The sequence below is a fragment of the Vanellus vanellus genome (genome assembly GCF_965231255.1).
Source record: "Vanellus vanellus genome assembly, chromosome: 3".
NCBI classification, from domain to species: Eukaryota; Metazoa; Chordata; class Aves; order Charadriiformes; family Charadriidae; genus Vanellus; species Vanellus vanellus.
Genome location: NC_138907.1, coordinates 101,300,233 through 101,322,668, shown reverse-complemented (window position 1 = coordinate 101,322,668; position 22,436 = coordinate 101,300,233). Strand labels below are relative to the sequence as shown.

General features: G+C 39.2%; 1 protein-coding gene across 1 annotated transcript in view; it reads right to left on the bottom strand.

Annotated features, from left to right (window-relative positions):
- The window catches only part of DST (dystonin), a 313,178-nt gene that overhangs the window by 202,649 nt on the left and 88,093 nt on the right, over nt 1-22,436 (bottom strand). The window contains exon 5 of the mRNA XM_082481488.1: nt 12,146-12,207. Coding sequence (XP_082337614.1) covers nt 12,146-12,207 — 62 coding nt within the window. The remainder of the gene's footprint in view (nt 1-12,145; nt 12,208-22,436) is intronic.

Sequence of the window (22,436 nt, the reverse complement as noted above, 5' to 3'; positions counted from 1 at the left end):
CCAGCTGAGGAAACTGAAGGTGCATAAGTCCATGGGACCTGATGAGATTCACCCGCGGGTCCTAAGGGAACTGGCAGATGAAGCTGCCAAGCCACTATCCATCATATTTGAGAAGTTGTGGCAGTCTGGTGAAGTTCCTGATGACTGGAAAAAGGGGAAACATAACCCCCATTTTCAAAGAGAAAAAAGGAAGACCCAGGCAACTACAGGCCAGTCAGTCTCACCTCTGTGCCTGGCAAGATCATGGAGCAGATCCTCCTGGAAACTCTGCTAAGGCACATGGAAAATAAGGACATGATCAGTGGCAGCCAACATGGCTTCACTAAGGGCAAATCATGCCTGACAAATTTGGTGGCCTTCTACAACGGGGTTACAGCATTGGTGGATAAGGAAAGACTAACATCATCTACCTGGACTTGTGCAAAGCATTTGACACTATCCCACATGATATCCTTGTCTCTAAATTGGAGAGACATGGATTTGACTGATGGACCACTCAGTAGATAAAAAACTGGCTGGATGGTCACACTCAAAGAGTTGCAGTCAACAGCTCGATGTCCAAGTGCTGAGCAGTGACGAGTGGTGTTCCTCAGGGGTCAGTACTGGGATGCTGTTTAACATCTTTGTTGGCAACATGGCCAGTGGGATTGAGTGTACTGTCAGCAAGTTTGCTGATGGCGCCAGGCTGTGTGGAGTGGTCGACACGCAGGAGGGAAGGCATGCCATCCAGAGGGACCTGAACAGGCTGCAGTGGTGTGCCCATGCCAACTTCATGATGTTTAACAAGGTCAAGTGTAAGGTCCTGCATCTGGGTCGGGGCAATCCCAAACACAAATACAGCTTGGGATTGAGCAGTCCTGAGGAGAAGGACTCGGGGGTGTTGGTGGATGAGAAGCTCAAGATGAGCTGGCAAGACATGCTCACAGCCCAGAAAGCCAACCTCGTCCTGGGCTGCACCCAAAGAAGCACAGCCAGCAGGTCAAGGGCAGTGATTCTCCCCCTCTACTCTGCTCTGGTGAGACCCCACCTGGAGTACTGCATCCAGCTCTGGAGCTCTCAGCACAAGAAGGACACGGACCTGTTGGAGCAGGTCCAGAGGAGGGCCACAAAGATGATCAGAGGGCTGGAGCACCTCTCCTATGAGGACAGGCTGAGAGAGTTGGGGTTGTTCAGCCTGGAGAAGAGAAGACTCCAGGGGGAGACCTTATAGCAGCTTTCTAGTATCTGAAGGGGGCTGACAAGAAACCTGGAGAGGGACTTTTTACAAGGGCATGTAGTGATAGGATGAAGGGGAATGGCTTAAAACTGTAAGAGGGGAGATTTAGATTATATATCAGGAAGAAATTCATTACTCGGAGGCTGGTGAGGCACTGGAACAGGTTGCCCAGGGAAGTTGTGGATGCCCTAACCCTGAAGGTGTTCAAGGCCAGGTTGGATGGGGCTTTGAGCAACCTGGTCTAGTGGGAGGTGTCCCTGTCCATGACAGCTGGGTTGGAACGAGATGATCTTCAAGGTCCCTTCCAACCTAAACCATTCTATGATTCTATAGGTGTCATCATTATCATAGCACTACCCCCACTGTTTTTAAACACACAGTTTTGGCTGGCTGCTTGTAACTTTGCATATTAGGATCAGATAATCCATCCAAGTGGACTCCATGCTGCGTAGATTCACCAGGTCAGTGGAAATGGGTATTGTCTAACATAAAATGGACACCTACTCCATTATTACTACAATTTAAAGTCTTAAACATTAATTTAAGTTACAGAAATATCCAGCCAGCTTTAGTATCTATTTCAACGTAACCTCCATTCTACAGACAGCTCTCAGTGGGCACAGAGGACAGATGCCACACATGGTGTGTCATGTGGTGTCCCATGCGACTCCATGCATGCTCGCAGCCCATTAACACTTCTTGCACCAGTTGTGATTTTAATGTACAGCACATCCATCTTTCTCATGTTTTGCACCTCAGTAACCTTTTATGATTCTTCCTCAATGCAATACTCTTTGTTCAAATACTTTTGTGTGTTAGAATATATATTTGTAAATGTTAAAAACAACTTTAAAAAAAGAAACAGATTATAGAACCCCCTCTACATCTCTATCACATTTGCTAGCTGTTAGGAGGTAGTGCCTCAGCACATATTACTAATGATAATTGAAGTGTGACTCATAACCTGCTTAAAGTCTCATCTGTGACATTTATCTTGTCTGCTTTTTAAAATATTTTCCTTATAAAGGCATAAATACAGATTAACGAAGAACACAACGCAAACATCACTACATTTCCCTTTACAGGGTAGCTCACTACATTCTCTGCATTCAGGGCATTCTCACTGGAACTGTAAGATTGATGCAGATTGAAGTCACTAATTTAATGAAAATACAAGCTTTGGTAAGGAACTTGGCAGTGATCAGCTCTGAGACTCAAAGTCAAACACTTTTGCCAGAGAAGGGCTGAGCCTTACTAGGCTAACTAATACAACTGTAAGGCTAAAAAGGACTGAACAAATCACCTCATCCGACTCAGTGCAGTGGAGCAGACTGAGTTTGGCTAGAACATCCCAGAAACACTTCTCAAATTTATTCTTGAAAATTCAAATGAAGGAAATTCTACAGTATGTAATACATATACTTCAGTGTTTATTATGCTTACTTGCTTTTCAGGGACGGGGATTTTTCCTTGCTAATCTTCAAACTAAATCTTCTGTAAACTAAGCTGAATTTTTTGTTGTGTCCCCCCTCCCCCTTAGGCCCTGACCTCAGAAAACACTTGTTCACCAGCCTCTGCATAACCACTATTTTTAAATACTGAGATGTTATCTATCACATCTCCCATCAGTCTTCTCTGTTTCAGACTAAATAAACACATTTATCACAACCTGTTCTTGATTTTCCAAGAAGACTTATCTTCTTACTGCTTTATTACAGATAGCTGCAAACCTCTTGTCATCACAAAGATCAGGAGTTGTCCAGCCAGGTGGAGTTTCACAACCATGTGCCCACAAGCACACTCATGTGTGTCTATGAAAAGGCAGAATTATGAGCTGTCTCCTAAGCACTGTGCTGGCCCACAGGCAGGGCATGGAGCTCATCTGTAGTTGCTGGAGCTCCCTGGGCATAAACCAACACAGCCCAGTGCAAGTGATGGATCTTGTTAAGAACTGTGGCACGGTGAGGGCCACACTTAATTGCTGATTACATGACAAAAGGCCTGAACCAGAGAAAAGTACAGTGCAGCTTCAGAGAAACAGAGATATCACTAGAAGTGTAAAGTGACAGAGCTTGAGTCCTCATTTGATGATGCAGCATGGCAAGGGTGGCAGGTGCTCGGATGCCATCTCTGGGGGGAAGGAAGACAGGTCTTTGCTCATGCTAGTGGCCTCCCAGAGCCAGATGATGATGCTGCAGTACTCGCTGGCAGCCATGACAGCAGCCACAACCAATGGCACTGCCTCCTCCTAGTGCCAGTTCTAGCTGTAGCCGTTACTGATGGCAATATCCAAGCAAGCTATATCTGCGATTCTTTTGTTCAAATTTTGTGACAGTAGCCTGCTAATGAGACTACGTGTGGTAGCGTGTCAAAAAATGTGGATAGGCCATGCGAATTGCTTCCCCTTTGTCCACGTGCTTTCAAAGACCAGTTGTTCAGCCAAAGGTGGGATAAGTGACAGTTTAATAATCTATTCCACGGTCTTCACAGTGAGAGAAATTACCTTGCAAGGTCTGTAACTCCCCGTTTTTTTCTTCTGCTTGGGAGAGAGGTATTATGCTTACTGTAACTGCAGGCTCCTAGGGGTCCCCTGTCCTCTCTGAATTCATAAAGAGAATGATAAAATGTTGTAAATCACTTCAATTAGTTCCTGTTGGGTGAATGAAGCTGTGCAACCAGAAAGCACATAACTTACCTGAATAGTCTTTGATCTGCTCTTTCCTTATGTTTTTTACCCTGATCTTGTTAAAATGTGTTTTGTCAAGTCAGTATTTTGTAGACTGAAGAGGCCAGAGTAATTCAGACTTTTCTACACCATTAAATACTATTTCTCTTTTTTTTTTTTTGTCTTTTTCCTTGGTAATGCATCCATAGTTCTCCTTCCCTCTTCACATTCTGACATAATTACAGAACCTTTCTCCTCTGGACTTTTGTGTCACACTCTTACTGTAACTCCTTCAGTACCTTTTACTTGTCTGATTTTACCCCACCACTGCTTTAGTAACTCCTTCATACAAATTTTATAGTCCGTCTGTCCTCATTTCCACATCTTGTATGGCTCCTTTGTATTTCACACATCTCTTAAAAGCAGCAGTATATTTTATACTATGCCTCCTATCTGTCCTGTCTGTCTGCAGCCTGCCTTTGTGCCTCCAACACAAACGCCTTCAATGACTGACAGATCTCCTGCATTCCTCCCTCTACTGGATTACTTCCCCAGGAGACCCTACCTATTGCTTTCCCCGGTTCTGCTGCTTAGAAGTTCATTGTCCTTTTGCTACTTCTCAATTCTCTCTTTTCTTTGAAAGATGAGCCTGAGATTTTGCAATTGCTTGCTGTTAAGTTACCTTCCCTTTTTAAATTTTGAAGCAGTCCCTCCCAATCAGTCCAGACCTAACTAGCAGCTTTGCTAGTGACTTTCTGAACCTGACAGGCTGAAGGTCTCTCTGGCTGGCACTTCTCTCACAAGGCACATGTCCACACCAGAGGCAGCCACCCCACATCCTGCAGCAGGTAGGGAACAGAACAGCAAGTGTGACCTGACCTGGTTTGCACATCTGCTTGCAGATGAGCTGACCTGTACTACAGAAAGACCTCCTTCTTGCATAGGCTACAGAGGGCACCTTCATAGGTGTTCAAATGCAGATCTCCACATCTGCTCCTCCCGTCAGTTATGAGGATAAATGATTTTCCCCATTGCCACACAGTCCTGTCCTTCTGATGCTAGTTAGCAACCAAAAATCTACTGTCAACCTCCTTGTTCCAGTTCAATAACTCAAACTGACAGCAACCATGGTCACCTTTTGTCCAATTTTACCTTTGTCCAGAGACACACTGCAGTATTTCAGTTAGACAGTGCCACCACTCTTCTTCAATATTCATGCTTCCAACTTGCCCTCTCCTTTCCAGCCCTGTACTATGTGTCACCAAATATACCTCATCAGAGATGAATTGTTTAAAGTATACAAATGTAATGCTAATAACATCTAACCCAGGCAATAAATCTGGCTTTCACAGCTTAAAACTACAGGTATTCACTAACTCAGACCACCAAAAGCAACAAACTCCATACCTGCCTAAAGCAGGTAAAACATAAGGTTGGCAGACATAAAGTTATTCTGATTAAAGCCAAGGTACTGTATTTCAGTAGGCAGATGAGAATTTTAAACATTATGTCACTATCTTTAAATTTCCTTGTCCAAAGCACCATAAATGCCTTTAGCAGACAATATATTCTTCACAGGAAAAACACGTAGTCACACATCTACACTACCTTGGGTCAATGGCTTTCCAAACTATGTGAAATACTGTTGTAGAATGAAATATTTTGGTAATGTTTATCACAATGTTGGAGGTTGCTTACTATCTGGAGTCCACCTATTGGAACAAATACTACTCCCACTGGAGCCAATTGCACAATTACACTGGCCCTATGGGAGCAAAATCAAGTCAGAGTATTTCTAAACCAATATAGAAATTATTATTAAATATGGATACATCAAAAGTATATAGGTAAAATATAATTCCATGCATAATTTAACAATTAATTAAAAAGCCAACATTTAATTGCAAATCGTATAATTTTATCTCTTGTGATCTCTACGGAATAAATAATACTAAATAAAATCTATGCTGAGAGTGAATTGCAAGCAATGAACCCACAAAAAGAGAATGAATTAATATATTAATATATTAGTCTACCATAGGAAACATATTGATTCTAGTGGTTCTATATCATCATACAGTAATCTCATGGTAGACTTAATTCTCCTTATACTCATTCTTTCATATATGAGCATCTATACAAAACAATTTAAAAAAAAAAAACTCAAACACCACAATAAAAAGGATTATAAAACATACACTCAACCAGTTCAATAGTGCTGCATGCCATAAAAATATCAGTGCACTCAAACTATCATGTATTTCATGCATATTTAATTTACTGTTTGCAATTATTCCCTTACCTGCTCCCAATTAGTCATGAAGTCTGCATGAATTAAGAGGATCAAATAAACTTGAAATCTGTGGCACAGTTTTTATGGACTTGGATTTATTTATATATTTGCTTGCAGAGAGATTTTGTGATGCAGTTTATCATTAGCCTCTGAAACTTTGTACAAATTTCCTCCTATTTTTCAGCTTTAACTCCTGGTATTCTGTCGCTATTTTTCCTCACTGTCTCCTGGTTACTTTCCTCCCTTGTCTAAACTTTGATTAAACACCAAAAATGTCCTGAGTTTGCTTGCTGATCTGCTTTGCAAACAGCTATAGATTATACTAAGCAGATGAAAGATGCTCTGCAGTTTATCTCCAAGTAGAAGACTTTTGAAAAATCTGTATGCAGTGTAGCATGAATAAACTATAATTGTGCATATTTCCAGGGATCATAACAAAATCAAATACTTCTTTACACCATTAACTGATGATCTTCAAGAGTTATTTTTATATATTTTTCAGAAGGAGCACTTCTCAAAGAAAAAACACTTAAAGATCTTTTAGAATAGCCCTGAACACAAAATAGCAAAAGATTTTAGGAGAAAAAATGAAATATTCTCCTGTACAAAGACAACAATAGGCCTTTCTGAACAAGTGAAAAACAAAATAGAGAAGGAAATACTGATACTTCAGCTGCACCCAATGCCTAAAGCAAGCTGCAGGCTGTACTGGAAGTGGAATTTCACAGGATTTGCTCCCAGCACAATTTGCAGCAGCTGTCAGAATTAACTATGAAGAATACTGAGAAGGCTCATTTAGATGCACTAGCACAGCAAGCAATCTTCATCTTATTTTCCTTAACACAGGAGAAAAAAAAAAACAAAGCAAGACATTCCTTTTCCAAGCATGTTTCAAAAATGAAAGGTGTTACGCTGAGACTTTTTTTAAAAAGCCACTACTATTAGGCTAACACCACATGCCTTATCCCTTAAAATAAATATAAAAGTAGAACTAAAAAAAAAACTTCATTTCTAGGAGAGGAGGAGGTGGGGAATTTTAGATTAACTGCATGGCTAAAAAGAAGATACTGCAGAGTAGTGCTATCTAAAATGATAACCAGTAGTGTCAGTGAAGTGCCAACTTTCAGCAAGGGAATGACTGCGCTGTATCAGGAACGTCCCTCTGCCATTAAGCGCAAACCTGAACATTTCACGAAGCAATCGACCCTAAGTGGCCATTTACAAACTGTGTGCTGCCTCAAGGATGCACAGGAATCAATAACTTCAGGTTTCTATTCTGAATTATTCATTCAATCTTTGCACAACAAAAAGCTGCTCGCTTTCTCTCTCTAATGCACTGTCACTGCAACACAGTACAGGATTTTGAACCCTGTGCTTTAGAACAATAGTTTTAAAAGCATTTTCTCCTGCTACTTATAAAAGCTTTCTTGCTCATAAGACCTTTAAAAGTGACTTTTGGAGCCACTAATGACTGTGTAGGGGTGCTCCCCCTGGCTCCCATCACCAGCACATTCCTTTCGAGGTCTGGTTAGTCCCAAGACAAGCTGCGCTGTGGGGGGCACTGAGTGGCGAGGCTCCCTGCCAGTGCCGTGGGCAGGACAGCCCTCCCTCTCCAGGGAGCTGCTCAGGCACTCCAGGATCCCATATTGCTGCTAGAAGGTCAGTTAAGAGGCTCTCTACAACTTTTTTTTTTCCCATGAAAAAAGAAGAAACATTTTCCCTTGGAGGAGAGATACCTGGGTGCTCACCACATTTTCCCCATCAGAGCACTGATCCAGCCAGTCTCTGATTGCCTTTCCTTTAGTCCTATTTTCTGTGCATCATCATTTCTGATAAAGAAACTACGTATTTCAAAATATCTTGTTTAATCTGTCAAGACTACAACCTGGCGCTACAAAAATATTTTTTAATTGGTTTGAGAAAGGAACTGAACAACAAAGAAGAATTTGTCCGCTATTACTCCTTTTTCATCATCAACTTTATTTTTGCACTTTTATCTCATTCTCCCCCTGTATTTCACACTTCTCATTCTTTCCTTAGGGTTTGGGGTTTGAGATTCAACAGAGTGTCAGAAAGAATTTCTGGGCTTTCATGGATGCTGGATTTCTCTTTGGGTGCTTTAGGACCACGCAAATGCTACACTAGAAAGAAACCTCTTTCTTCCAAAAATGTACCTATTCTTGTTACATCAAGGGTCACTTACCACTGTAGCAAGTACTAGAATTTAACATCCTATTTTGATAACAGCAAAGTAAAACACTTGCTGGAAGCAGAGGCAGGTTTAGAGAAGTGGAGAAGAGATCTCTACCCCACCGCCACGCTACGCCGGCGTGAGAGTTTCTCCTTGGACACTTATACCACAGCAGCAGGCGAGTCTGAAGTCCAGTATCTCACCTCTCCAGCCCATATGTCAACAAGAAGTAAAAGATAACGTTTAAACTGGAGCCCCATCATTAGACATTAAACAGTAGCCTTAGCAAGTGCAATGCTCTAATCAGCCCTAGGAAAAGGTATTATCAATTCAAAACAAAAATTTCAACATTTAAAAAATGTAGCAACAGTCCACTTGATCCTCAACAGCGGAATTCAAAGATAACTTGAACAGCTGAATTTTGCAAATAACACATTAGGCACCTGTCTCTACAACTATGTATCTCAAGATTATTTGCAGGAAATATTTCTGCAATGACTGTTTCTACTTTAGCAAAGTACACAAATACACGGTTAACTAGTCAGTTGAACTGACAAGGGACTAATCTCAAACACTGAATTTTATATACTATGCACTTAATCACTTTGAATCTAATGCAACTAAAGATGGGTAACGGCGAGCAAAAGGATAAATATTTCTCAGCCGTCTTCTTATTTGTGGTTACCCATAAATACAGAATTTAATTAGAAGAATAACAGTAAGCTTCCATGCCATTCCCTAACAAATATTGGTAATCCATAAAACCATCATGCTGCTGACCTAGAAAAAAAAAGTTTTTAATATAGTTTTATAAAGGGATAAGAGTCCGGTACTTTCCCAAGGACTGCAGAAGAACAGGAGCAAGGAAAGAACTAAACAAGTAGGGAAAAAATAAAAAAAAAAGACAAGAGGAGAAAAGAGAAACAGAAAAAATAAAGAAAACAAAAAAAAAGAAACAGGAGACCGAGAAAAGAAAGTGAGGAAACAGAAAGTAAAGAACATAAATAGGACGGGGGAAAAAAGACAACAAAAAAATGCAATCCATCCCCGTGGCCCATAGTGTGCTGCCACATGCATGGTCTAGTGCTTTCCACGATCTCTCATAATTTCCACGATGACCTTCATCCTTTCCGCTTCTTGTTGAATCCTACACAGCGACAGATAAAGCACACTGACCTCCTTTTTCAGTCAGTGGAGTGGAAGCACTTCTAGGACACAATTCACCTCCTCCTACAGTAGTAGATGTCCCAGACATCTAGAAGGGCCTGTACTCTCTGCTACCTACAAAAGAAGTCTGGATAACTAGCTTGAACAAAGCTACTGAGATGCCTGAAATAAACTGATTCCTACCTTTTTTGTTGTTGTTGTTGTTTGCAACAAGCTATTGGCATTGAGTGGGTAAATATGAGTCACATGTATTTTGTATTAAATCAAAGGTAATAAAGCTGAAAATTGGGACTCAAATTCAACTTAATGCATAGACCAGGACAGGTCTAGAGACTCTACTAAAAACATTTATGGTGATACTTTTCCTGCATTCCCTCCATTATATATAGTATTTTCTAAATCTGTCTTTGTGTCTTAAGAGAGAGAATCTGAAGGATTGTTTTTAATTTCCATGCAAGTCACTGTCCTAAAAACTACGCTGTAAGAACAGAAATTTGACAACTGTATCGCTAACTGCTTTCAAATTGAGTAATTCCAAAAAAGTTGAGTTGCTACATAAATTCAGTTAATAGAAGAGCCATAGTCAAACTATATTTGTGTAAGTTAACAATCCTTTACTTGAATTCTAAAGCAACCGATCTGAGATGAAAGATGAAAATCAAGGCCAGCAGTACAGACACACACATATATCCATCTATCTATAATCACTCATACTGAGAACTATTTGAAGATGAAGGCCTAAGGCCACTGACCTTGGCAAGCAAGTCAAAAGGATTTAATGTGAACTCTTTACCCTGATTTCCTTACAGGTTTAGAGTCTAAATCTTTTTTAAGCTACTCCCAAGAGGTTAACAGTATGGCAACTATGACTGTGCATGTTTTAAAATTGTGTAAGATAACAATGTATAGAAATATAATTTTCAATACACTGCTCTTCTGTAAAAACAGGCCTCATTTTAAACTTATGTTAAAGGATTGTTCTCCAAGAAGCTTCAGATAGTTTTCTGTGGGAAGCAGAAAAGCCTAAAACCACACCTTTAAAATACATCTTTAATACAGGAAAGATTAGTAACTTATACAATTACCTTCAATTAGAAAGAGATGGTTAATTTGGATATTGCATTTTGCTGCCAGAGTACTGGCAATCTTCCTGCATGTTTTTTTCTTTAAATCTAATTTGTCTGAAGTACTGGACAATGGATATATATCTTATATTATAAACAAGAAGTAAAATCCATAAAGGGAAGGCTGCAGGTCTGCAGTCTCTCGTCTTTGGGGAAGCTGTTTCTACATAGCATGATTGCTTTAGGTTTAGCAAATGCACAAAGAAAAACCTATCAGTATCAGCAGTATTAAAAGCCATTCTGCGACTCCAAACTCACCCTGTGCACAGAAAGCTTGTGCATAGCTGCTGCTGCACAGATGCTGGTGTCAGGACCACTCCTGATGTCTCAATCATAGTGAGAAGGACGAAAAGAGCACTCTGGAAGAGAGGTCTCTTGCTAAAGATAAAACTGGGACCAAGTTCACGTCTGGGCCTCGCTAGCTTCCTAACTCACATCATTTCCAAGAGCTACCCTCGTTTCAAAAAGATGCAAAACCAGAATTCTGCATCTTCTAAGGATTCAAGGAGCATTCCAAGTTGCTTTTAAACATCCCTGAAGAAATTCTGTTCTGCTTCAGTGTCCAATATTTCTCAAATGCCCACAAGTACAGACACAAGAAGCAGAGAATAATTAAATTGCCACCTAAAAAAAAAGTATTTTTCTCTAAATATGAACACGAGCAAATCTTTACAGCAGTTTCTGAACATTATAGACTATGCTTGTTAATTATATCTCAACTCTGACAGTTTGCAGATACTTTTTTATTTAATGTAACTTCTACATGAATCCAACCTCTGGGGACGAAAAAAAAAAAAAAAAAAAAAAAAAATCAAAGCAAGTTGTGTTAAGTAATTATACAATCTGTTGCTCCGGAGAAATGTCTGGCCTAGACAGTTGGCGCTGAAACAGCAGATTAAATTTAGAACTGAAGGGCCATGCAGTGAAGGTGAACTCACAGCTTTTAGTTCTCTGTTGACTAAAAGCTGTACATGTTGTTATAATGATGTGCTCTGTCCCTGAGGCAAAGTTCACTGCTATTCAAAAGAAAGATGTTGAAAAGTGACTTTTGTCCCTGGAAAGCCTCTATTTTTAATCCATGAGCAGCATACTGATGCCACAGGATGATCTAGAGCTATCCTTCTCAAGGTCATTTCCCTGTCCTCAACATGGTACTTAAAAAAATTTCATTTGCTTTAGCTGTGGTGCTACAGCCATAACAGTCTAATGCCAGAAAAGAGTCAAGATTTTTAGACAACCAAGTCCCTTAAACTTTGACTCATTTTAATTTCAAATGCAAGTATTCAAATAGATCACCTTGGGATATCAGACAGCAGCATTTCAACTCCCCCTTTACTCCTCAAAGACAGAGTACATGCATAAATCCCACAATTTAAGATCTTCCTTATTATACTTAATGCAGCTGCATCTTGAAATCAAACATTTAGTAAAAGACACAATCACTGCTGTACTAGTCAGTCATCCAGACATCACAGAAATATCAACTGACCTTCATGAGATGCTGATTTATCCATTTTGTGAAGGTCTTCTTTTGTACTTTGTCCCGCTCATCTATAGGTAAAAAGGAAAAAGAAAAGGGTTTAATAGCCTACAAACGATGCAGAAGACTTTTTTTTTTTTTATGGACAGCTTTATAAAATTAGCATTCTAATAAAGTTTAACAACAGAATAGCCTGCAAAAGCTCTGAAATGTCTAATTAAAATAACAGCATTCAAATGTTTTTGCAGTATACCACATCATGTCATGTAAGTTTCTTGAGCAGCAGTTCCAGGTGAGCTCCTCCAGGGCGACAGCCCCACTGCTATAATATCAGCACTACTAACAAAAATGTAACTTCCTAGAAGTCAACTGTTCCCTAAAATGTACTAAAAAGATCCAGGCAAACTTTTATGAGCTATAAATACTACTTATAAACTCTAAAATCCAACTAATTATTAAAGTATTTACCAATAGAAAGTCTCTTACTATATGAAAGACGACTTTTTTGATCGCTATGCTTTTTGACTAGAATATCACCCTTGTTCCACCACATAAGGATCAGCTATAGCTTCAGTCAGAGAAAGTGCTCTCTTTCTTTTAATCCTCTATAACATAAAAAGGGATGTTAACTAACCCAGATATGGGATCAAGCCACTGCCAGCAGTTTGCTCCCTGGCACAGCAGTTAGCATCAATGCCCACAAAATACTGAGAAGAAACAATAAAAGCATTAGATTTGGGTTGAGAAAGCATCCCACTTGCATATTACTTCCCATCCACATGTATTCTACAGACCCATGTTACAGAAACACTAGCCACCACTCTAGCGCCAGAGTTATGTCCACTAAATTATGTATGGTCACTAGCCAGTACAAGTGCTACAGACCCTGTTCACAGTCCCGGAGCTCCCCAGAGCAGGAGTCATGGAGCGTTAGGACCAAGACCATCTGTATAAGCTTAAAATAGCAAGATCCCTTAAGACCCTGTGCAACAAAATCGCCGCTGTTTCATTGACTCGGGCTATATGTAGTGTGGCTGAGAATAAGCAATGAGCTCAAGTAGCAAAACAAGACCCCTTCTGCAGCGACTGCCATCACTAGAAGATTGAATCAGATCCTGTGTTTTACATTAAAAAATACTGGTTTCAGATTGGTCAAAGGTAACATAAGTAATTTAAAAAAAATTCACAGAAGGTCCATATTCATGGACTTTCAAGTCTCTGGTGTGATACTGACGTCTTTCAAAATGGCATGAGATCCTACAAGAGTCCATCCTGGGCCAAACTGAGCACCGTACACTCTTCCTAACAGCAGTGAGAAATTAGTATTCGGGAACAAATGTGAAAACAAGACAAGCAAAAGCCTGTGAAGCCTTTGTATACTCCTCCCTTATATGACTCACAGACTTTCTATGTGCTTATACGTATCTTGACATTTAAAAGTCATAGATGTATTTTTTTTCCCCTGTTATTTTTTCCAATGCTTTTTTTTAACACACCTATAGCTTTTGCAGCCACAGTTCACTGTGGCAATAAGTTCTTCAGGTAGTATGTGTAGTACACATGTACATTCAGCTCTATACAGAATAGCTGCTGTTCCTTAAACACCTTCACCGATCTTCCAAGCTTCTGGCATACACTTTTTCCCCGCTCCACAGCTCCACAGTCTCTTATTCTAGTTGAGGACCCAAAGAAGAGGAATAAGAGACAAACTAAAAAGCAAAACAGCACTACTGGAGGAAAAAAAAAAAAAAAAAATCTGTCAGATTAAGAAAACTTTGCTATATATACATTTCCCTATAGCCTTCATCTAGTGAGACAGTATTTCCGCCAGTTATTTATCCTAATAAAGTGGAAGCTCTGTTTTGGTAGATGTAGAGAACAGAAAATCTCAGAAATAAAAGAAAAACAGAAATACTTTCACTTGTACTTGTTCCATTACATGCAGCTATTTTTAAATTCTCAGTTTTGAAAACTTGTGTACCTTTTATGTTCCAGACCACAAGTGTACAAAGTGTCTTTTTTCCTAAGGTAAGCTCAGCTAGTTTTGACTACTACCACTAAAGTTTACACTTCAGGAAATGCTACTGTGACAATAGTTAAAAAAAAAAAAAAAAAAAAAAAATAGTTTTAAGAAAATCCATTTCCTTGTATCTTGTTAGCCCATGCACTGACTATTAATTTCAACTCTATTGTCAATTAAAATGCCAAAATAAGCAAAAGAAGTGAAGTTTACTACCCATACTCCTTTTATATATGCATATATACACCCATAGAAGAACTCTGTACCTGACATCCTCTTTGTTACACATCTGTGTAAAGCTGTCATCTTTCATGTTGTGAAAAACACCAGGATTAAAGAAAAAAGAAGAAAAAAAAAAAAAAACCACACAGAAAACCCCATTCAACAACACAACTGTGATTTTTATTCAAAAAAACAAATGCTTCCAGAAAAGCAAAAACACACTGGGAAGAAAACAGTGTAACAGTATTCAGCATGCTTGAGCTCAGAGCAGAACATACCAAATCAAGCCCCCCAAATGAAGTAACTAGAAGACAGACTAAGAAAAAAGCACCAAACTAAGGAAGGAAACCGACTGAAAGTCTGTTGAGAGGTTCTCCCACAGAGCGCTCTGCTCTCTCCCGAAGGCAGACCTGCCATCCTGCCAGTCCGCGTTACTGACCCATGCAGCACAGTCCTTCCACCAGCTTTGCGCTCCAGTACTTTTCATCTTCAGCAAACTCACTCATTCTTCTCTTCAAAACTTCAGAGTTTCTTTTCTTTTCAGGGCAAGGAGAGCCAAGAAGTGACCAGGGCTTCTCCGAGCTGACAGCAAGTAGCAACTCCCCTTTTTAAAAAAAACAGGAGCAAACAGCCTGTCTGCTGTCCCAGCAAGCAAAACTGCAAGCCCCCTGGATTTAACTCACAATAAGAAGTAAATTAAGCATCTGCATGTGTTTGTTTTGAACTTTTAAGTACTTTAATACACATTTGAGCAGAAACTTTGAGCTCTTCAAACCAGGAAGTCTATTTTTTTTTCCTCTCCCAGCAGTGAGCAGCAAGGAAAGAGTGTCGCCACGGAACGAGCAGCAGCAGTGCTGTTTAAGCCAAGGTAATTTAAGAATACAGGTGAGGCAGGAGCTGCAGAAAGAAAGTACATCTTCCTAGATCGTATGATCTGTTGATCATCACAATAAGCCCTCAATGGTTAATTCATCAACTTGAGCTTCTCTGCTTTTATCTGTTACTACAAACACATAAATTACAGACATTATTCTGATGTATCAGACATACAAACCAAAATGCCTGGAAAGGACCGCAACAAGATGTCTCCAGTCAGACATAGATTGACACCTACTTTATGAACCTACACTACAACACAGCAGCATCAAAAGAGGCTCCAGATTAGAAAATTTGGATTTAAAAAGCTGTTGCCGCAACTACAGTACGTCATTGTGTTCCTGCAATTCCTCAATCCCAAGGACAAACCCAAGGGCCAGATCCTTCTAACACAGATGCCCCTTCCACAAATCCCTATCGCTTGCATGGATCACAGCATCTGAAAACTAGACCAGTTTCTCAAGACGATGGGTTTCCTACCAGAACTATACCAAAGGAAACAAGTAGCACTGACACCCCTTGAATGCTCTCCTGGGGAGAAGCTGCTGAACAGTCCTCTCTGCCTGAAGGCAACCTGAAACCATCTCTGAGCAACCGCACCTGATGCCACCAGTTTGAACAACAAGAACAGTGGGCTTGTCTCCACGCTGATGTGAGGAAAGGCAAGAAGAGTGCAAGAGTACAAAACCCCTCAGTTTTCTAGACGAGCTGCACATTTCTGTGCTGCTTTCTTCATTCGAATGGTGAAAATATCAAAGTTTGGATTTCCTCCAACTAGTGACAGACTTGCAAAAAATCTCCATTTCTTAGTCAGCTTTTTGCATTGCTGTTACATTTGCTTCTCTGCTTATATTTGTTTGCCTACATGAATGGCTAGATAGGCAACAGGTTTTTCCACATTTGGCCAGGTATTTACAAACGCCCTGATAGGCGTTATTCCTTAGTACAAATGCACTAGTTTTTCTGCACATACTGTTTCTATTTACCATACCTATTTATATTAAATTCAAAAAGCTGTGTTAAAAGAACATTATTACACTTGCAAAGTGAAGCACTCAAATGTGGAGTTAAAACTGGAATTAAAACTGGCTGTGAAACCTTAATACAACCTTATTGGGAATATACATTATGACATTTAATTAAAAGATCATTTATTGTTTTTTATGAGATTAATGTCTACTGCATAGAAGGGATGCTATGCATTTAAGGAATAGTTATTCAATAATGTATTTCACATTGTTGTTGAATACAGAGCACCAAACCTATTCATTCACCATTTTTCAAGCTCTGATAACAAAATTAATTTCACAATACGTTTTCCTCTGGTATTCCTAGTATTCCTTCTGCAAACTAGGCCCTGTATCTGAAACGTTGCACTCGGAGCATAATTAAAGTATGATCTCTTGGGAACATTTTTGCTTTGTGACACCCACCCAGAATCACAAAACTATATAAGAAACAGGGAACAAATCCAGTTCTCCAGTCAGTGCTGAAACACCTTATCTAGGAGGCCTTGCTCTCTGCTCCTGCAAACTTGACCTTAACTTCCTACAGGCCTTCCACGTTTATACCAATTATTCATTCTCACTCATTAATTAAGAACCAGGGGACATCCAACAAACCTATCACAATCTGAAATAGTCTCTAGGAAGGTAAAGTCTCAGTTCAAAAAAGTCTAGTTTGTATTTAGTTTGTAAAGTTAAAACTACAGGATTTTCCATAGGGAAGAACTGAATAACCTTACTAAAAGGTAATCTACCAGCTTTCATATCATTACTGAGTATTCTTAATTATAGCTGAGTTTAAACTACCCCTATCTGTAGACCTCGTATATCAATTTTGACTATCTGAAACAATGATTCAGTGAAAGTTACCTCTGTTATGAAGAATCATAGAATAGTTTGTGTTGGAAGGGAAGGGACCTTTGAAGATCATCTAGTCCAACCCCCCTGCAATAAGGAAGAACTAGGATTATCCTCAACCCTGTATAGTATCCTAAATTAGATAAACTTAGAAATTGATAAAACTCTACTACACAGTAAAGTATACGAGTACAGACCTATGCTATGAACTGTGTCCTATCACATCAAATTTTCATTAAGACATACAGCATATAAAAGCCTAAATACTTTGGCAATGACTTCTGATAATATATATATCCTTCTTGCTATAAAAATATCAAGGCTGAATTAGCATCTGTGTTTCTAACAAGATGACAGCTATGGTGAGGTCTTGTAGAAATACTAAAAAAAAAATCTGAAAAAATAAACATAGGGGCTGCATATGGGGATTTCTGAACACTCAACCCCACTACAATAGTCAAGATAAACACCGAGTCTGCAAGCTTTACAGTTCCAGGACCTGCTTTTGTGGGGGCAATATTTACTGTTTGAGAACAACTACAGGAAAACGGGGAACTCTCAAGTTATTTTCAACAGTTTCTACCTTTAACAAAAAACAAACAAAGAAAGAAAACAAACCCAACCACACACACAAACCACCAAACTCAGACCTCTATGAAATACTTAACAATTCGGTGACCCAGAACCAGAATGGCAATATACATTTAGTGCGTGTCATGAAAGATTAGTAGAGATCCTTTCACTGAGAAGCTAAGTTCTTGTTATCTTCACCCTCAAAAGTCCTGGGTAAATATCGGTGTTTTCTCAGAGTAAGCCCACCTGACAAGCCAGCTTTTTCTTAGGTATTTGTTTCCTCTAATGAAGCATAGCGCTTTATGGTTAAGATTTCAAAAGAATACTTCATGCATTTTAATATATAACAGTGCTAGTCTTAAATCAGCTGTTTTTAAAGAGCAGGAGATGTTTGTCAAGCTTAAAAGAGTATTTTATATTTTACCCCCTGTGTCATTTTTTTAATTTGATCAGCTTCCCCTTGGATTTATGAAATCAGAACTCATAACATTTCTTGTTTATGTCCCTGTTGGTGCTCACATATCAGGACAGCTTGGGGAATAGTGCTAGCAGTTTGCAGGAGCTTGCCTTGGAGACAGCATCACATTACTTCTTTTTTTAGAAGGACTGAATGGAGGTCTTGTCAGCCAAATACAAAATAAGAGGGTAACTGGTGACAGACTGGTAAGGTACACAGTTTAGACAATCCAGAGGAAGAAAGATAGTAAGGGCATGGAGCAAGGGAGAGACATGGTTCACATATTAAAAGGAAGAATTTAAAATGTGTGTGTGTATATGAATATATCCTACTATTTTAGAAATGCAAGCAAAAAAGAATATTGTTAGGCATAAATTGTAAGGCAAAAACTCTTGAAATGCATTGCCTAATTGAGGCTCACTTCTAAAAAGCCATGAAAACCTAAACCCCGCTTTTAAAGTCTTATTTCATTCAGGTAAAATTCCTTTATTTCTCTTTCCCACTTAAATCTCATTACCATCACTTCCCCCTTCATGACAAGTTTCAATTCCAACTCATCTGGCTCACGGATGTGAAGTTTCTACTACTACTGACATGTTCCACGCATACACAAAGGGGCATGAATGATGCTACCATTGCATATATATAAATGCAGCTTTTCAGAGAGAAAGGTAAGGCACAAAGCGCTTCTTTCTCATTATGTTACTCCCAAATGTCTGAAATCTGGAACTCATGCAGTGCCACAAAATAAGTTAGTTATGCAAGAGAAATATCCATCAGCATCCAGAAAAATCTAAGGGAAAGTGCTCACACCCAAAATATTTATTGTTTATGTTTAAACCCTATAAGAAAAGCTTGTATTATATGCTGGTGTTCCCATCACTGTTCATAGTATTTTTAGCTACAAACCACCCAAGGATGGGAAAAGTACCACTAGATCCTTCTCCTACTTCTACCAAGGCATCCACTACCAGCTGCTGTCAGAGAAGGACACTGGTGAGGCAAAACTCTGGGCTTTCCCAACGTGTCTCACAATCAGCTGCTACACTCACAAATAGAAATATTCAGCAATTGGCACCATCTGTCCTGCATTCTTCCAGAAAATGTATCCCACTCAATTACTGCCACCTCTGATGAGGTCTGCATTGACATGGCAAGGGTCTTTCAGGTGAGAATCGCTCCTCTTCTGCATAATCCTATCAGGCGAGCCATCAACTCTTACAAAGCTTCATTTTTATATGCCATGTCAGATCATATACATACATAGTTATGGAAGCAATTCAAGTTTACTTCTATCCTGAGCTTTGCATTGTTAATTTAAGTAGCAGTGAAATATGAACATCAGTTTAGGTCTTCTCTTAATTTTTCCGGTTGTTCCAATTATTCTGGGAAGAATTTAAATCTCTCTCCAGTTTCCTTTCCTCTGAAAAACAACCAAATTTCTTACACACCAGGGGGAAAGTTCACATATACAGTTGGTCTGATTACAAAGATGAATCAGAATAAAAGTTTTGCCCATTTAGTCCAATATATGATGCCCTTTCATGCTCTACTTTTATTAAACTGTGGACTACATACATCAAGAGCTGAGGATGAACTAGAAATCACGTGGTTTTCCTGGAATTAGAGTCAAATAAGACCAAATTCAGACCTCACTGAAGTTAACAGCTTTTACTAAGTAAAGCCCATACTGGCTTCTATGTCATTAGGGTTCAGCCTTCATGACATAAAAACAAACAATGCTTAGGATCTCTGATATTTTTCAAATAGAGTATTTTTATTTCTCTTTCGCAAAACAGTATTGCAAATTTCACTTGCCAAATCATTTCTGGGGGTATGCAGTTAGCTATAAAAATGCAAATATTTTCTGAAAAAAAAAAAAAAAAAAAAAAAAGAAGTCCTTTAAAGAAATGAGCAATTTAATTCATAGGCAGAATGTGAACTAAATTTGAAGACAGACATAAATGCACCAAAGACTGGGAAGTACTCAATTTTATAAAAGCTGCAGGAAAACACATACTCAAAATGACAAAGACTGAAAATAAACTGGGAGAGTTCAGCATTTTATTTTGTATTACATTCAGTCATCCCTTCAGTGGGCTTCCCAATGAAGTTGTCTTGATTGCAACAGCTGCAAACAGAATCCAAAGATACCACCCTTTCATCTGCGTTTTACTAAATGCATGTTTGTTCATTCTACTTCAGTGACCCACATCGGCAGCCTCCCAGCCTTGTAAGTGAAGCAGTGAAACAATACTGCAGATTAATTCCTGGAGAGAAGACTTAAAATATTACAGGGGTTTAAATGCTGTGATTTGGAACAATACTTAACCTTTGAAAGTTTGCAATTCTTCCTACCTATAAATCAGGATAGTCTGATTAATACGCCTGTTTGTTAAAATTTATAGAACAGACCACAAAATCTGAAATCAATTGCTTTGATATGTTAGCAGGATACTTGCAATGAAATTAAAAGGCTTGAAAAATAATAAAAAAAAAGTCTTTAGTCACACACAAACCATTCTATTTGTTCTGCCATCGGCTCTAGTAAAAGGCTTTGCAAAACACAGCGCTCTGTCTGGAAGATACGTTGCTACTCTGCTGTAAAATGAAATGCAACATTTAGACTCATATCCCCAAAACAATCTGTTAATTGATTAGTTGGGCTTATCAGGACTCAAATGTAGAGTCAACAATAAAACCGTAACATTAGCTGCACCTTCCTCTCCAGCTGCGCAGACACCAGTTGTTCATGTATTGTTTCTTAAACAAAAGACCCAATTCTATATGCAAACAAATAAGCGCAGTTCCCCTGAGTCTATGCAAGATAAAGGTCTAGCAGAATTCCATGAATCAACCAGGAGGACAAGGCTCAAGCTCCCTGCATGGCTTGAATACATTTCCCTCCTGTTGCCCAGGAAGACATCAGCTCCTGCTGATGAACTCGTGACACTCTTGAAGCTACTCTGGGTAACTGTAGTAAAACAGCTGTACCTGGGAGCATGAATTCACACTCTGGTCTTATGAAAACCTAGGTTGCTGTGGCTAAACTCTTCCAAGTTTCCCAACTGGCTGCTTCCCAGGTATATCAGATGATGCATGACAGCATGAATGTCAGACATGTTTGACTAACGTCAACATTCATAAGCCAGGCTGATATAGACTGATATCAAGAGATACTTCCTGAAATAGAAAGACAGAAGGCATAATATTGTCCTCTGTTACCACTATAGTTTGCTAGAAACAAAATAAGACTTTTTGATATTTTTGGAGGTCAGAGTTTAATCCTAACTGCAGATGAAGGAGCAATCATAAAACTCTCATTGACTTTGACAGAGCTATGACAACCTCAAAGATCAAAATAAAGACCACATGCAGACCAAAAACACACACACAAAAAAAAATCTAAGCCATCAGAGTGACTGGCTCACCATTTAGGCTTGTGATATTCTGTAATGCACTGCACCTCAACCCTACAAATACTGGCAAACGTGAGACCACAATAGTCTGTAAATGTGCTTTGTGCCCTGAAATTATTCAAAAATTTGCTAATTGCACACCCATCTGGCTCAAAAAGAAACTGCACTCATTAAATTCTCACTTAGACCTTTTTTCTGCCACTACTTTCCATCTATGTTTGAAGCAGGATGAAGAATTCAGCTGGCCTACACCTGAAACACATGAAGATAACTTAGCTGCATAAAATCTCTGCAGGTTTGCCCAGGTTTACCATCCTACACAGAAGATGCTATGTATATCTTCAACTACTGGAACAAGAACTATATTCCGATATGATTTGCAGGTATGTAAGTTAATGATACCCACACCTGCGTGGAAGAAATATTGCTATTTATGTGCATGCATACATCAAAATCAAGAGGAACACGAAGGAATGACTTTGTATTCACATGATCTGTCAGCCAGCACTTTGTAATGTTACTGTAGTAAGCAGCTAACTCACATCTGACACATGAAATAATGACACATGAACGACACATGAAATAAGCTCTAAAAGCATTTTTCGAGTGTCTTCCAGTTCCAGCAAAGAATGCTCTAAAAGGTTTAGAAACACAAACCAAAAAAGGGTACCAGCCCCTGAAAATTTACAGCTTTAGTATAAAACAAGGACTCAACCACTAACACAAATAGAGGAAAATGAAATAATGAAATAATAGCATTTACCTACAGGCCTGTTGTGCTTAAGGGGGGTGGGGGTAGGTAATACAGCATTCAACTTTGTTGTTTAGGTGATTAGAAAAATCACTCCTGGGTATGTATTGCACTAGCACC